The sequence below is a fragment of the Lichenostomus cassidix genome, chromosome 1, assembly GCF_008360975.1.
Source record: "Lichenostomus cassidix isolate B80296 chromosome 1, HeHo_3.0, whole genome shotgun sequence".
Classification (NCBI taxonomy): domain Eukaryota; kingdom Metazoa; phylum Chordata; class Aves; order Passeriformes; family Meliphagidae; genus Lichenostomus; species Lichenostomus cassidix.
In genome coordinates this window covers 75,952,122-75,966,322 of record NC_139479.1, presented here as the reverse complement: position 1 = coordinate 75,966,322, position 14,201 = coordinate 75,952,122, and the positions used below count along the sequence as shown (strand labels likewise).

Genomic DNA, 14,201 nt, shown 5'->3' with positions numbered 1-14,201 from the left:
CCTGTTCTGGTGCTCTGCCATCTCTCTCAGCCTTTCCTTCATAAGAGAGATGCTTCGGTCACCTAATCATTTTCACAGCCCTCAGCTGAACCCTCTTCAGTACTTCCTTGTCTTTCTTGTACTAAGGAATTGGGAACTGGACAGAGCACTCCAGATTCAGCCTCACCAGTGCTGAGTAGAGGGGAAAGGATCACCTCGCTGAACCTGGTGACAATGCTCTTCCTAATGTACCCCAGGATTACCTTGGTCTTCCTAGTCAAAAGGCCACTGTTGGCTCAGGGACAGCTTGCTGTCCACCAGGACCCCCAGGTCCTTCTCCACAGAACTGCTTTCCAGCAGGCCACAGCCCAGCCTGTACTGTTATTCCTCCCCAGGTGCAAGACCCTGCATTTGCCCTTGTTGACCTTCAGAAGGTTCCTCTCTGTCCATCTCTCCAACCTGTCGAGGTCCTTCTGAAGGGCTGTACAGCCCTCTGGGGTATCAGCAACTCCTCCCAGTTCTGTATCATCCGCAAAATTACTGAAGGTTAAATTTATCCAGGGTCACTGATTAGTGAGTTGGACAAGATTGGACCCAATACCAATCCTTGGGGAGCACTGCAAGCTAAAGGCCTCTAACTAGACTATGCAACACTGGTCACAACACTCTGATCTCTCCCTTCCACCAATTCTCAATCCAACTCACTGTCCACTCATCTAACCCACACTTCCACTTGGGCTTTTTAAAATATTTGATACCAAAAATCAACATATTGCTTTCAGGAAAATAAGAACACATGTCAAGCGATGTGCTTTAACTATGTTTGCTGTGAAAAATATGTGTCCTATCTTCTAAGCTTGGCTTTTTGGAAATTCAAAGCTTCAAGACGCATATAGTTTTAGGGTTATATCCATAAATATAAATACATATATATATATATATATATATATATATATATATGCAGAGCACTGCCACATTGCCACAGATATTTAACACAGTTAACTACTGGAACAAGGTCCCTCTTAGTATCTGTCAGGATACCTGTTCCTGTGCATACAGAGATCTTTGGAACTAGACTGTTAATTGCTTTAGGACCAGCTTTGTCTCTTGAATTGTTTGTCATATTATTGAGAGATGTTTTTAATTTTCCTAACAGAGATCTGTCTTTGTCCCACTAGGCTAAGCTTTAATTAAGAAACGTCAACGTTGCTAACAACTGCGCAAAGAGGGACGGAAGGACCTTTGTGACCAAGGATGTGGTTGTCATGGAAACTCTTGCTGTTTCTGTCACTCACTGGCTGTCTTTCAGGTAAATCAAAACAAAAACAAGAAAATTTTGCTTATCATTTAAAGGTTCTTAACTGCAAACAGAAATAGGAAGATATAGAAACATGCTGGAAAAGATCAACGTCACTATGAAAACTATTTGCCTGAGTGTGATGACCCACCTTTAAGGGAAGGAAGCACTTAAGATTTAAAAATTGTCCTTGGTCAAAAAGAATGACAGAAGTCCAAGGGTCTGAAAACAAGCATAGAGTAATCCTGGTGAACTACACACTTGGCATGAAAATTGGTATGTTGGTCCCTGACCTACTATATAGGCATGTGGCAGTAGGGTTGAGATAAAAGAGTAGGAAAAAGGGAAACGAGAAATTAAGCAAATGGCAGTGAGTCTTGGATCAACGGGCAGGGTGGAAAGGAAAAGAGAAATTAAAGAAGTTCATTAAAAAGGGACAGATGAATTACAGAAAGGAAAAGAGAAAAAGGGAGAACAAGAAAGAGGAAAAAAAAAAAAAAAAAGGTATCACAAGCCTTCACTTCAGCGTTGATCCAGCTGATGAGGATGCCACTCCTGGTTTCAGTGTCAACCCCAGTGATAAGCAGGGATCTAGCTGCATTGGCCTGGCCGATGACATGCCCAGGGTCCAGAAAGAACTGCCTGGGCTTGGCAGTGGTATCTTTTTTTGGTGGGCTTCTTTACTCTGAAGACAAGTTTCTCACTTTCTATGCTAATTACTTATCATGCACAGTCTGTTCTTTTAGGCATTTCTGGAATGGCTCTGAGCACTTCCGAAGTCTTTGGTGGTCCCAATCTCACCTTATAGTCCATGTTCACTTTCTGCCAATCATTCCAGCCATCTGCTGTACTGTGTTGAGGTTCTTTCTCATAGAAAGGTGTTGCCCTATCTGTAGCTGGCCCTTCTTCTCCAGTCAAAACTTGTTCATTCTCAGAGTGTGCTAGTACCAATAGTCCTTGATTATTACCAAAATTTCATGTCTGTTATTGCTAAAAGTTCTTGGTTGGCTTCACAGCCATCCCATTATTGGTGTTTGGGACACATTAGCCACTTCTCTTCTGGGAATGGAGAGCTCAAGAGGCTCTCACTTTGGACTGCTATGTATAAGGTCATAAGAGAGTCGGTCTTAGTCATAGTAATTTTCTATCCTGGATGCAATTCAAGTTGGCAACTTTCTTGAGTTGAAGGCTCAACAAAAGAAATATTTCATTTGGGTTGTTCAGACAAGAAAAGTAAGTTTAGAAGGCTGCTCATTAAAAATCTGGTGCTTATTAGACAACACTAGTTCCTGGGAATAGACAGGGTTTCTGATGAGCTGGAGAGGGGCTTAGTCCAGGTGCAGTTCTTCTGCCAAAGCCTAATGAGCATTTCTCAGACCATAGAATGGCTCAAGGGTGGGTGGGAATGTGACTGAAGTCAGCTTTTCTGGGCCTCTAACACTGAGTGGTGAAACTGTGAAGGTTTAGATTAAGATATTTACAAGTGCTGTACTCATGTTAAGATATCATTATTGCATCTCAACAGTTACTAAGCTATTCTTCTGAAACTTGTTGGTTTTGTGTCATCATAAGATGAAATTCAAAAGTCAATGAAATAAAGCATTTTGATTTGTAACAATAAAATTATATTTGATACAGGAATTTAATAATGGAAAGTGCTCATAGATATCAATATACATGCATACATGAAACAGTCTAATATAATCTGGTTTCCCTCATGTGGTTTCATTGTCTTGTGTTATCTAAGTCCATTGATTTTGGACAGGCAAATTTTTATTTTATTTGTGCTGGATTGTCAGCTGCATTGTAAATTTTTTCAACATTTGTATTTTGGTAGTTCTAATAATAGTAACTTACAACCATCACCTATTAATGTAATTTCATTTTTTTAATTGAAATTTGTATTTTTATTGCAACAAATTTCAAGAAATTGGAAGCAAAATTCAGAAGGATGTCAGAAATTTAAATATAGGATTTATTATTAAGAATTATTTCTTTTACCTTGAAATATTTGAGTTAAAAGTCAACATCTGGCAGAAGGTATTTATTTGTGAAATTAATGTACTTGATCCGGCAGTTGGTTTCACATAAATAATATTTCCCTACCCTCAGCTGCTGTTAAACAAAATACCTGTAAATTGCTCCAAATAGATTTATCTAACTCTTTAAAATGCATCAAAATTTGTGAGACACACTTTATATGCTGACAATTCTGTATCCTAAAATTGGATATACAAGAATGAGCTTGTGCTGCTTGCCACAGGAGTTGCTCAGGCACGTACATTCAAACATCTTGCAAAGACTTAAAAGTATTAGCAGTGACTAATTCTAATGTAGCATTAAAGTGTGTAGCTATTTTGAAAGTTTAACTGAAAGTCAATATTTACAGAAGAATTTTATTTAAATAACGTTATACCCTGAAAACTCTTGCCAGTCATTCAGCACCATATTTAAAATCGAGTATTCCTCTCATCTGCTTATTTGTTACTTGTGTCTGATAGTTTCGAAAGCATTCCTTTTTTTACATTTCATTCTGATTTGTGCTTTTTTAGGGCTTTTAAAGGTTTATTCCATAATACTGCAGGAGATTTACCTTCTGCAATAAATAATCTTTTACTTCAGTGCTTGTTTTCCCATGTTGTTGAATATAACCTGATAACATGTACATTTCTCTCATGCACAAAGATAACTCTTTAATTATTTCAAAAGAATGAATAATTATCCATTGTTAAATTTAATATTATAAGAGCTGAAATTAACCAAAAAATGGATTCAAAGTAATTTTAATAAGATCATCAGTATAACTAGTAATTTACTGTCTGCATACCTTTCATATTTGATTACATCACCCTGAATTTGGAGATGTTTAAACATTACAGCACTCATTAAAACATGTTTACAACTGCAGATTGTTCATTCTTACAGCTGATGAAATTCAAAGTAGCCTAGTAAGTTTGATGGCTGAATGCACTGTTCTTAATGACGGAGTGATAGATATTGATGGTGCTGCATTAAGATAAAGTTCATTCAATTTCTGTTCTAGGCTGTGTTAAAATTCAGTACTTACTTATCCATTAAATCCCATATTATGGGATCACTCTTAGCAGAAAGCAGTGTTTGGAAGAGAGTACCACGCTGTTGTATTGATTTTGCAGTGGTGAGAGAAAGAATCCAAGAGAAGAGATGACCTCTATAATTTGTGTTGATCCCATTTTTATATAATTTTTGTCTCAATACTGAGCCTGTTATTTTGGGCTTTGCTTAAGCATGAATGTATAGAAATGTGCTTAAGCTAAATGGAAAATAATATTTGAATGGGGAAAAAAATGTATTATTTTCTGAGTGTAAGAGTGAGGGATAAATTATGTCTCTTACTCTGGTGTAAGGCAAAGATAGTCTGGGAGTACAGCTCACAATTATACACCTAAATTCTCAAAAACTTCACATTTATGAAATACTGATAGATACTGATAGTTAATAGATTAAAAGAAGGTCTCAAGATTGGTATGTTCCTTCTTACGTGCAGTACTGCACTTCAAGGCAAACTGGAGTTGAAGAATAATTAAGCTGCTGTTTTTGGAGGGTTTGGGGAGGGGAGAGGGATTTTTTTTTCTATTTTGTTTCTGTCAGGGCTTTATTATTCCATGCGAGATGGGAACGACATAACACCAATGTGATACAGAAAGCCATCTCACTTTATTCTTCAGCAGTGCTTCTTTTAAAGCCTTTTACCTTCCCGTACACGCAACACGGAACTCTACATATGGCTCGTACATGCACCATGCAATTATATAATTGGTTACATGCTCTTAACACGAGCTAAGCATACATTATATGATTGGTATATACTAAAACCGCAGTTCCTAATTTTGGGCAATATATCCTGTTTTCCTTGGCCAGCAAGGAATTTCCTACTTTGGGCAAGGTATCCAGTTTTCTCTGGCCAGCTGCTTGCTTTCTTACAGCATCAGAAAAACACTTCCTCTTATCTATCTTCAAAGACTTTCATAGGTCTGTTAAGACAGACCAGCTGTTAAGACAGACTAGAGCCTGACAAGTTTCTTCTTCCCATGAAGAGTTTCTCTAGGGAAAGACATCACACTGCAAGAGAATGGGTTTCCATAGGGGAAACTGTGAATCTGAAAATCAGAGTAGCTTTTAAAATCTGATTTGGTTACAATAATATCCAAAGTACAGGGATGCTCAGTTTAAATTTAATCCAAGTTCATCAGAATTTAGTCTGAGTGAATATTCCCAGGGTTTTATTGTCTTCCTTTCCCATAATCACTTTACAGTCTGCTTTTATGTGTATAGTAAAGGCTATTTATTTTTGATTCACACAAGTAAGAGTTAAAGAAAGAACCTTTTTTTTGTCTAGACTTGCTAAAGTTTTCTTGCACTGATTTCTCAGAGAAGTTGGAATTACATATTGCTGAAAGGCCTTGCTTTTAAAAAGCAGCCCCTGACCTTGTCATGAAACAAATAGGTATGTCTTTTCAAGTTTCATAAAGGGAAGTATTTTTGGAACGGAAAAAAAATTACGTCAGATTATCAACTCATGGTTTATAGAAAAATTAAGACAGTGGGGTATTTTTGCAGATGTAAGACACTTGGAAAAGCTAACTTGAGAATAGGACTCCTGTCATTTATTTTAATAATTATTGCTGCCTGTTACAAGATGTTTCAAATTTAAATATATGCTAAAGGTTGCATAATGGAGTGAATGGTATTTATAGAGTTCTAATTCTGTTTTAATCTAACATATATTCTGTATGCCTTTTTGTTCCCCCTGCCCATTTATCTACTTCTGTATTATTACCATCTGCATATTAATCAGGTCAAAGTGATACTCATTTTCTCTGTAAGACTGTATAATTCATGGCATCAATAAAATTATGGGTATAATGAAAGTAGCAAGACTTCAGAAGATAGAGGCAGTACCTCTGAGACACAGCGGTCACTGTTCATAGCATCAAGTGGGTAAACATTTGTCCTTAAACCTCATCTCTATGCACCATTCATTTCTTTTCACATAAAACTTTCTCACTACTGAGCAAAGACTGCCTAAATACTGGAGGTTTTTGTCTGTATCCCTCAATGTGGAGCTCAGAGTTAAAACCAGCACAAATGTTTCTGAACAGTTATTTGCTAGAATAGAATATGTATGAATAGAATTAGAAAAAGTGTTCTTAAGTAAGAGAGCACATGTGGAACAAGCCCAAGTGTCCTGTCTGGTTTTGACCTACAGCTGGCAGCAATCTAAGGTGTTTCCTGTCTTTTATCATGTCCATCCCTCTCCATCTGGCTGCTTGGAGGCTTTTAGGAATTGTCTCTATCATTTGCGCTTATCAGCTTCCAAAACACATCTCAAACCTCCTCAATATGTAACTTTCAGAATAACAGCAGCCATAGCTAGGATTAAAATGCACAGCCTAAGGTTCACAAATTCATTAACCAAACCATATAAATATGCATACCACTCTGAGTGCCAGGACTACTTCTCATTTTCATTCTTTCATTTTTTAGATACTGTCCTTCCCAATTCAGTGGGCAGTATGTGAAATGTTGCTCCTCTGCCAAATGAATGATGAACACATGAATGACTGGTGTTTATCACTGGTAAGCCTATTCAATTACCCACCAGCCACCCCACAACTGGCCCTGTACTGATGGCAATATAAGAAATACCATGCAACTTTGTCACCTTTGATAGCTGAGCACAAAAGCAGAGACAGATCTCTAGGTAAGTAGTAGTGCCTAGGGATTTTGATGTTCACAGTCTTCCAAGTAAAAAGGAAAAACATGGAAATGTTTCCAAGGAAAATGAAATAACACACCTAAACCTTCTACTGCCCATCCTGAAGTACTGCATTTGCAAAGAGTGCAAAGAGGAAAACAACCACAGTGCTGAAAACCAAGGTAGATTGCTGGCCACATCCTCACTCCTGTATCCAGTCCTTAGCTGAATCAGGGAGAAAAGCACTTATTTGCTAAATATTGCAATTCCTGTAATTTTTAATTCAAAAGAAGAATGGAAAGGTAATAATTATTTACTGCTCCCAGAATCCTGAAGTTGTTTAATGTTAAGTAATCAGGAGTGTTAAGGATGAGAAAAGTTGTAGGCGTGAAAAAGAGGCATTTTGAGTATGGATATAAGAAAGTATTTTTAGAAGAAAATCTTCTACTTTGTTTGCATGTCTAGATTGTTCTTTTTTTATATATTTTTTCTATGCTTAACTTACAAAGCCAGTTTTCTACTGCCAGCCAACAAGAGGTTGAAAGTAGTTCTTATGAATTTTCTGAGATATTCCATGTCATACTTTTTGCAAACACTGCAGTGAGTGGTGCATTACTGGAAACCCTTATCTCCAGGAACATCTGCTACTTTCATTCATTCTTCTGGGAATTCAACAGTTTTACTACACACTTGCAACAGTGATAAGGTTTTTGTAGGAATATTTGTGATAGGTTTATTGGCAAAAGTAATTGATCCTATGGAGTTATTATCATTTTCCCTAAGAGTGCTTCTGGATGACCACTTCTCATGATCAGAAGTAATAAAAAGAGTAGTACATAGTCTTAACAAGCAGCTGAGTCTGTTTTCCCCTACTTCTATTGTCAGGCATGTAGAAGGAGAAGTTAGCTCATAATACAGAATAATTTAGACTTTCCAAGCAGCAGTGACAATATCACAAATACATAAGTTATTAACTTCTTTTCAAAAAGTCATTAGAGGCTAGCACATTTCTTAAGCATTCACCTGGCCTTTTCTAATAGGAATACAATAAAAAGGCAGTGGAACCTTGGAAATGATGACAAATTCAGCTTTGAAATGAGATACTATTTTTCCACTAATGAGGTTAAACCAATATTGGAACAGGTCTATTAGGAGCTCTGGCACATATGACAATGCTTCAAATTGGAAAGCAAAATTAAATAACTCTAAAAATTAATTTTTTTTTCAAGTTTCTAATAGAAATTCTATGGAGGATGAGAGTGAATATGTGAGTGTGTGTGCACACACACACACACCTGTGTTGGAAGAGAGTAATACTGGCTTGCTTTCTAAATAATTTTGAGTTGCATTAATCCCTGTTTTCCCCACACACCTTCTACCTTCCCCCTTTGTGTTCATTGAGAGCATTGCAAGCTCTCTATTGCTACAGTTTTGTGGAGCTTGTCAGAAGTTTTGCCAAGTGCTATCAAATTATCAGGCTAAATGTGTTCAGGAATTTTTCTGGCTTTACTGTCCTACAACAAAATGAGCAAAATTGAACAACAACCAAAATATTGGTTCATGTTCAACCTTATTCCAAGCCATAACACCTAGTGCTTTTAACCCGAAGGAATACCAAGCTCAAACCTTCTGACAGAATCTAATTTACAGCTTGCTTCCTACCTGTAGACATATAATATAGTAGTAGGAAAAATCTAAAATTGCTGATAATTTTTGCCCTGAATCACTGAGAAAAACACCATACTATATGTCAAGATGTTAGGGGGAAAATAATCAACAACAAGCAAAAACAACTGCAAGGGGGTTTTATGTATTTATTTCTCACTGCTCAATTCCAGCATTAGATAGCAAATGTATTATTGCAAAAGTTCTCTGTGTCCTTGAGACTTCCAGTTTATCTTCCTTTGGTTAAAAGTTCCAGTCAAGGCTCCTCAACTGGTATATTACCAAGTGTATATGGTGATCTCTTCATTTAACACAGTCAAATGTACTTGATGATAGCATGAAGTACATTTGAAACCACAGACCACACTTTTGGGGTAAATGAAACCTCTTGCTCGTTCAAATGCAAAAGAATTTTATAGCAAATAGCATAAAAAAATTGCTACCATGGACTGAATAAATTTAGAGAATAAAAGATGGAAGTAATTGTTTAACTTTTTGGGGAAAAGTCAGAATGCATATAAAACACCTTCAGAAATTATCCATGGAGGTAAACTCATTGCTGTGCTGGAATGAAAAGTCATGTACTTACTAAGGTTATAAACTTCCAGAAACAATATGATTTTCATCCCACAGCTAAAGTCCATTGCTACTCTATATATGATAATTACCTGCGTTAGAGGGTAACACATAACATAACCTGCCTCCTTGCAAATATTCTTCTCTGCTCCTTAGGTGTTACCTATTTTTTTCTTTCAGAATTTGCCATTAGAGTAGTGGCAGTATGTTGTAGTATGTAGTGGCATACTATAGTGGCATACTATAGTGTAGTATGTAGTGGCATATGTAGTGGCAGGGTAAATTCAGAGCACTTTTAGCCAATATAAAGCTAATACTTGTTGTCTGTATCATAACTGAAGTCTTCATATGTAAAAAAATTTATGTGGTTTTTTTTTTCCTGTTTGTTCATTTGTTTATGTTTATCAGTTGACCCATTTAAAAACACAGCTCTTTTTTGGACCCACTCTGAAAAAGTTATCAACTCCTGTGATGAGAACCTTGTTGTTATTTGGAAAAACTATGAAATTATGTAAGAGTAAAATCTGTCCGTTTCTCCACATGGGAGACAAGCTGGCTTATTATTATATCTATTAATTATATATTGTTATATATAATAATTAATAAATACACTTCATAGCCATGTGAGCTGATGAGCATAGGGAGCTGTGAGTGAACTTCTTGCTGTTCCAGACTTAAAGATGCACTTGTCAACTCTATACTGCCTTTGTTTAAATTGTTGCTAGCTGTTCAGTGACAGAAATTTCTTAACTGTACTGTAGCTAAATCTCTTTCCCAAACTGAATGAAAATAAAGTGTGAAAAATAAATCTCTCTCCTGTCAGAAAGTAGGATATATGCATGCACTGCTCTGTGATAAGACGGTGGAAGGCAGTTTATCAAGCTCCATACAGCACCGAGACTGGTAACTGATTTGCTCAGTGGACTGGTTTGATAGGGAGGTTTTTCTCTATTAAGTGCAGTAGTGTGAAAATGTTGATAATACTGAAGAACATATCCTGCAATTTTGGCTTTTATTCAACACGGCAAGCTGTGCTATGTACTGAGACCACTTCAGTAGTGGTTTTAGTTTACTTCATTGGCTTTATCAACCTTAATCTGAGGTATTCAAGTAGAAAGGCTTTTTCTAGTATTTTGTTAAATACTCCATCAGAGCTGATTTTGACTGGAATTTTTCTGTGGTTGTGTGTTGGGGGAGTGAGGAGGTTATGTGATTTTTAATGTTTTTATCTTAGCATCACTACAGCCAATACAGGTCATGAGCTCAGTGGTAAAACCCTTCCTGTGCCATTGATGTCCGCTGGGGTGTGACCCTGTGGTGAGTGCACCACTGCCTGTGTTTGCCCTTAATACGGTGTGCAACTGTGAAAAGGGAGTGTTGTAGTCATGGCACTATAGGTAGTGTCAATTTAGCTCAGTGCAAAGCTGTAGGTGGTTTGCTATGGCTCACCACACAGCCATTAAGAGTATCATCTCTGCTCAGCACAGAATTGCAAGTGATAGTATTTAAACTCCCTGTAACACTGTGAATGATAGTGTTCTCATTTTGTCCAGGAAGAAATGTGAAGACAGGCATTCTGACTGAGCCTGTGATTTAAGCGAGTTAGGTAAAAAAAGAATATAATCTCATCATCTGCAAGAGGATGTGGCATCACTGAAATTTAGTATTGATTTTAAAGTGATTAAAAAAGAACAATGGATCACAGAGTCAGGCACTTTAGAAGAAAAAGATGAGTATGTTCATAAATATCTCCTGACGTTTACACCAGTGTAACTTAGCCATTCTGAATCCCTCTCTAGAGATGCTGCTTTCCTCTAAGCCCTGTAGAAACCATTCTTAAATGAGTTGCTTGGTCTAGATGATTCTCCAGCTGGTTTCCACTTGCCATTGAAGCTCTACCCTGTTTAAAAAGTTGAAAGTGAAAAACCTCTCAAAAATTATTTTTGGATGGAAAACATACAACAATAAAATGTAGAGTAAAAATGTGCTGGAATGGTAGAGTACAGAAATGAATGGTTTTTGCCTCATAGATAATTTTTTTGCTAAGATATTATAAAGTGAGGTTTGTGATGATCCGTTCTAAATCTATGTATGTCATAGATGGGAAGAAGGCAAGGAGTGAAATGATAACATCTGTAGGAAAATAAACCCACCCTGATTGAGTGACCTTACCCACCAGGAGTTACATGTAACATTACAATTCTGTGGAGTTTACACTTGAACTAATAATTTACTTTCTGTACTATATCAAAATAATCACATTTTATAAAATAATTTTAACTAAAGTAGCACGTTTTTCTGTTTGCAGTATTTTTTCTTTGCTTAATTCTTATTTTTTGATGACCATTTAAAAAAGTATAGAATTTGTATTTTCCATTTTTTGGACAGTTCTTAAAACTTCCTAAGAGTGATCAAGGTATCACTTTAATGAGTTTAACATTCAAAGCTGTGGAAGATCATCAAAAATAATGAATGAATTGTGCAACAGAAATGGACATAATGAAATGCACAAGAAACCAATGCAGATCTTTCTTTATGTTAATTTCATCATTGATTTGACTCATTGGGTGAAATGTGCCCTAGTACTGGACTTAGTGATTTTAGCATATAATTTAGTTGGTATAATTCCTGATATAGATTGTCTACAATTGGGTTATCTTATCTAACAGGAGACAGTGCAAGAATGCAAGGCAAACAAAAAATCTAAAATCTTTGTGTACTTCTACACTTCTGTGATTTTTAGTTTGATGTTTGCATCATAATTGTTTAAGATTTAAGAACTTTTAAACTGAAACTTTAAGGATGTCAAAAGAGATTTCAAATATAGGGTTTAGCAAGATATCCTACACGTGCTCCTTTGCATTTCAGAATTTCCCATTAGATTAGTTTAGGAATTTAAAAGAGCAAGTTTGTTAAAAACTGGAAGAAAAGAAAAGACAGCTCCTCTAAAACTCTCTTGGTTTGCTCTGTTCTGTTCAGTATGGTCTTAAACAATGTCTGTGATTTATACTATCTTCTGTGGTAGTTAAGGCAGTAAATTTGCATGTCTCCCAACTCGCACAGGTTAAAGTGCACTTTAGTGCAGTCTGACAGTATAGTAGATGTACCTGACAATTATAAGAAAAATTAAGTAGGAGAACTAAAGCAAAAAAATAGCCTTTTAATTGTGTGTGATGTATTAAAAAAAATCATTCCATTAAATACCTTTTCCAAGGAACCCCCAACACCTCTTTTTCACTTTTATGTTTCTTTTGGTCAGTCGCCTTTATATTTGTTGGTAAGGTTTTAAAATATCTGTTATAAGAATTTTTATGACAAGCAAAATACTTTTATAATTATTAAATGAATTATTTTTTGATGTAAGGCTTAAGAAAGTTATGATTAAAAATATTTCCAATTCTTATAAATACTTTAAAAGGGTAAATTATTGAGCTTCCACTTTGATAAGGTATATTTTGTCATAAATTATAGAGTTCTGTAATGAACTTTTCTTAATTAACATCATTTTAACATTATTTATGTCAGTGAAAAAGTTCATTTAATTAATCGCCTGAATAGAGTGAAAGCATATGCCTTTCTATAAAGGCTTCTCATTTACAACCTGAGTCTTCCTGGAATATATTTATTATGTCTGTTCTTGTGAACTGTTAAATAAATTTCTTCTTTCCCTGTTTTACTTACACATTTCCATAAGTTTTCCTTCTGCAAAAGCTGCTATGGTAAAGTCCCACATTATTTCATTCCACTGCGTAAACAGTGCCGAATAATATTCCAAGAAGCTCAAAGTTCCTAAAACATTTGGAGGTATCAAATAAAGATATTATTCCTCTGTATAAATAATATAAAGATTTCAGTGATTTATCAAACTGGCTCAAGGGAGAAGAGTCTTACCAAAGACAGAATTAATCACAGTGGTTTTGGTATTTTCTTGATGTTTAAGAAATGAGAAATTGTAAAATAAAAAACCCAGCTCTAGTCCCAGCATGCTTTAATGAAGATTTTGTGGCATGAAATAAAAGTAAAGGATTAAAAATAGATCTATGTCCTGTTTCTAAATCCACAAAGAATATTAATGTATCTGCAGAGAAATCCATCAAAACTGCTTTCCAGGGCTCTGATCACAATATTCTCATAATTAATTTCAAAGTAAATTTGTCTAGCATTTGCTTAATTTGTCTAGGAATAACCAGTACAAAAAAAATTAGGAATTGATGAGTTTCCTTCTGGTTTGGAGCTTTGAAACTTGCCTTTGCTCTAGTTGCAAAAGCATACCTGCAGCACCTTATGTTGTCTGCCCAGGTGACTGCTGTAAAAGGATTGCCAGGTCTTTAAGTCTGTGTTCCGGGAACTTCTTGGACATAATTGTAGAAGTTCTTGCAGTAGAACCCAGAGAATGTTTTATCCCTTGCAGAGATATTTTTGTTACTGTGGAAGTTGTTTTATTCTTGCGTTCAGTGAAACATGATCACAGTTGGCAGTGATACTGGTAGTTTTCCTCTGTCCTAAATTTAAATTGTAAATGGATAAATACTTAATTTGCTTTTAAGCTTTTATTATGAATTCCAAGAATCACACAGAGATGATTAATTTCTCAAGGCCATACTCTACCTAAGTAAACAAGCCTCTATGTTCTTGATTTAATAATAACACAAAATTGTAAGTCAAATTTTGCATTACAACATCTTATTATGCCAGCAGGAAAAGATTGCTATTAATTAGTTCACAATTAGTCACTCTTATTTATAATCTCAGCATATTAGATATTGATGGAATTAATAGATTACCAGCTTCATCTTAATGGTGTCAAACAGGCCAAAATGCAAATAGAGATTGCTTTAAAGGGGTTTATTGATTTATATGCATATGCCATTTAATCATTTTTGTGCTTGACCTACACAATTGCTTTATATTTTAGCTCATAAAGAAAATGCAGGGACCCCTGGTCAT

The 14,201-nt window shown here is 35.8% G+C and overlaps 1 protein-coding gene across 5 annotated transcripts in view; it reads left to right on the top strand.

Annotated features, from left to right (window-relative positions):
• Window positions 1-14,201, top strand: part of CNTN5 (contactin 5) — a 602,217-nt gene that overhangs the window by 281,895 nt on the left and 306,121 nt on the right. For all 5 annotated transcript variants that reach the window (XM_085064530.1, XM_085064543.1, XM_085064523.1 and 2 more), the window contains one exon: window positions 1,158-1,288. In XM_085064530.1, the coding sequence (XP_084920656.1) occupies window positions 1,234-1,288 (55 nt within the window). In that variant the 5' untranslated portion in view covers window positions 1,158-1,233. The remainder of the gene's footprint in view (window positions 1-1,157; window positions 1,289-14,201) is intronic.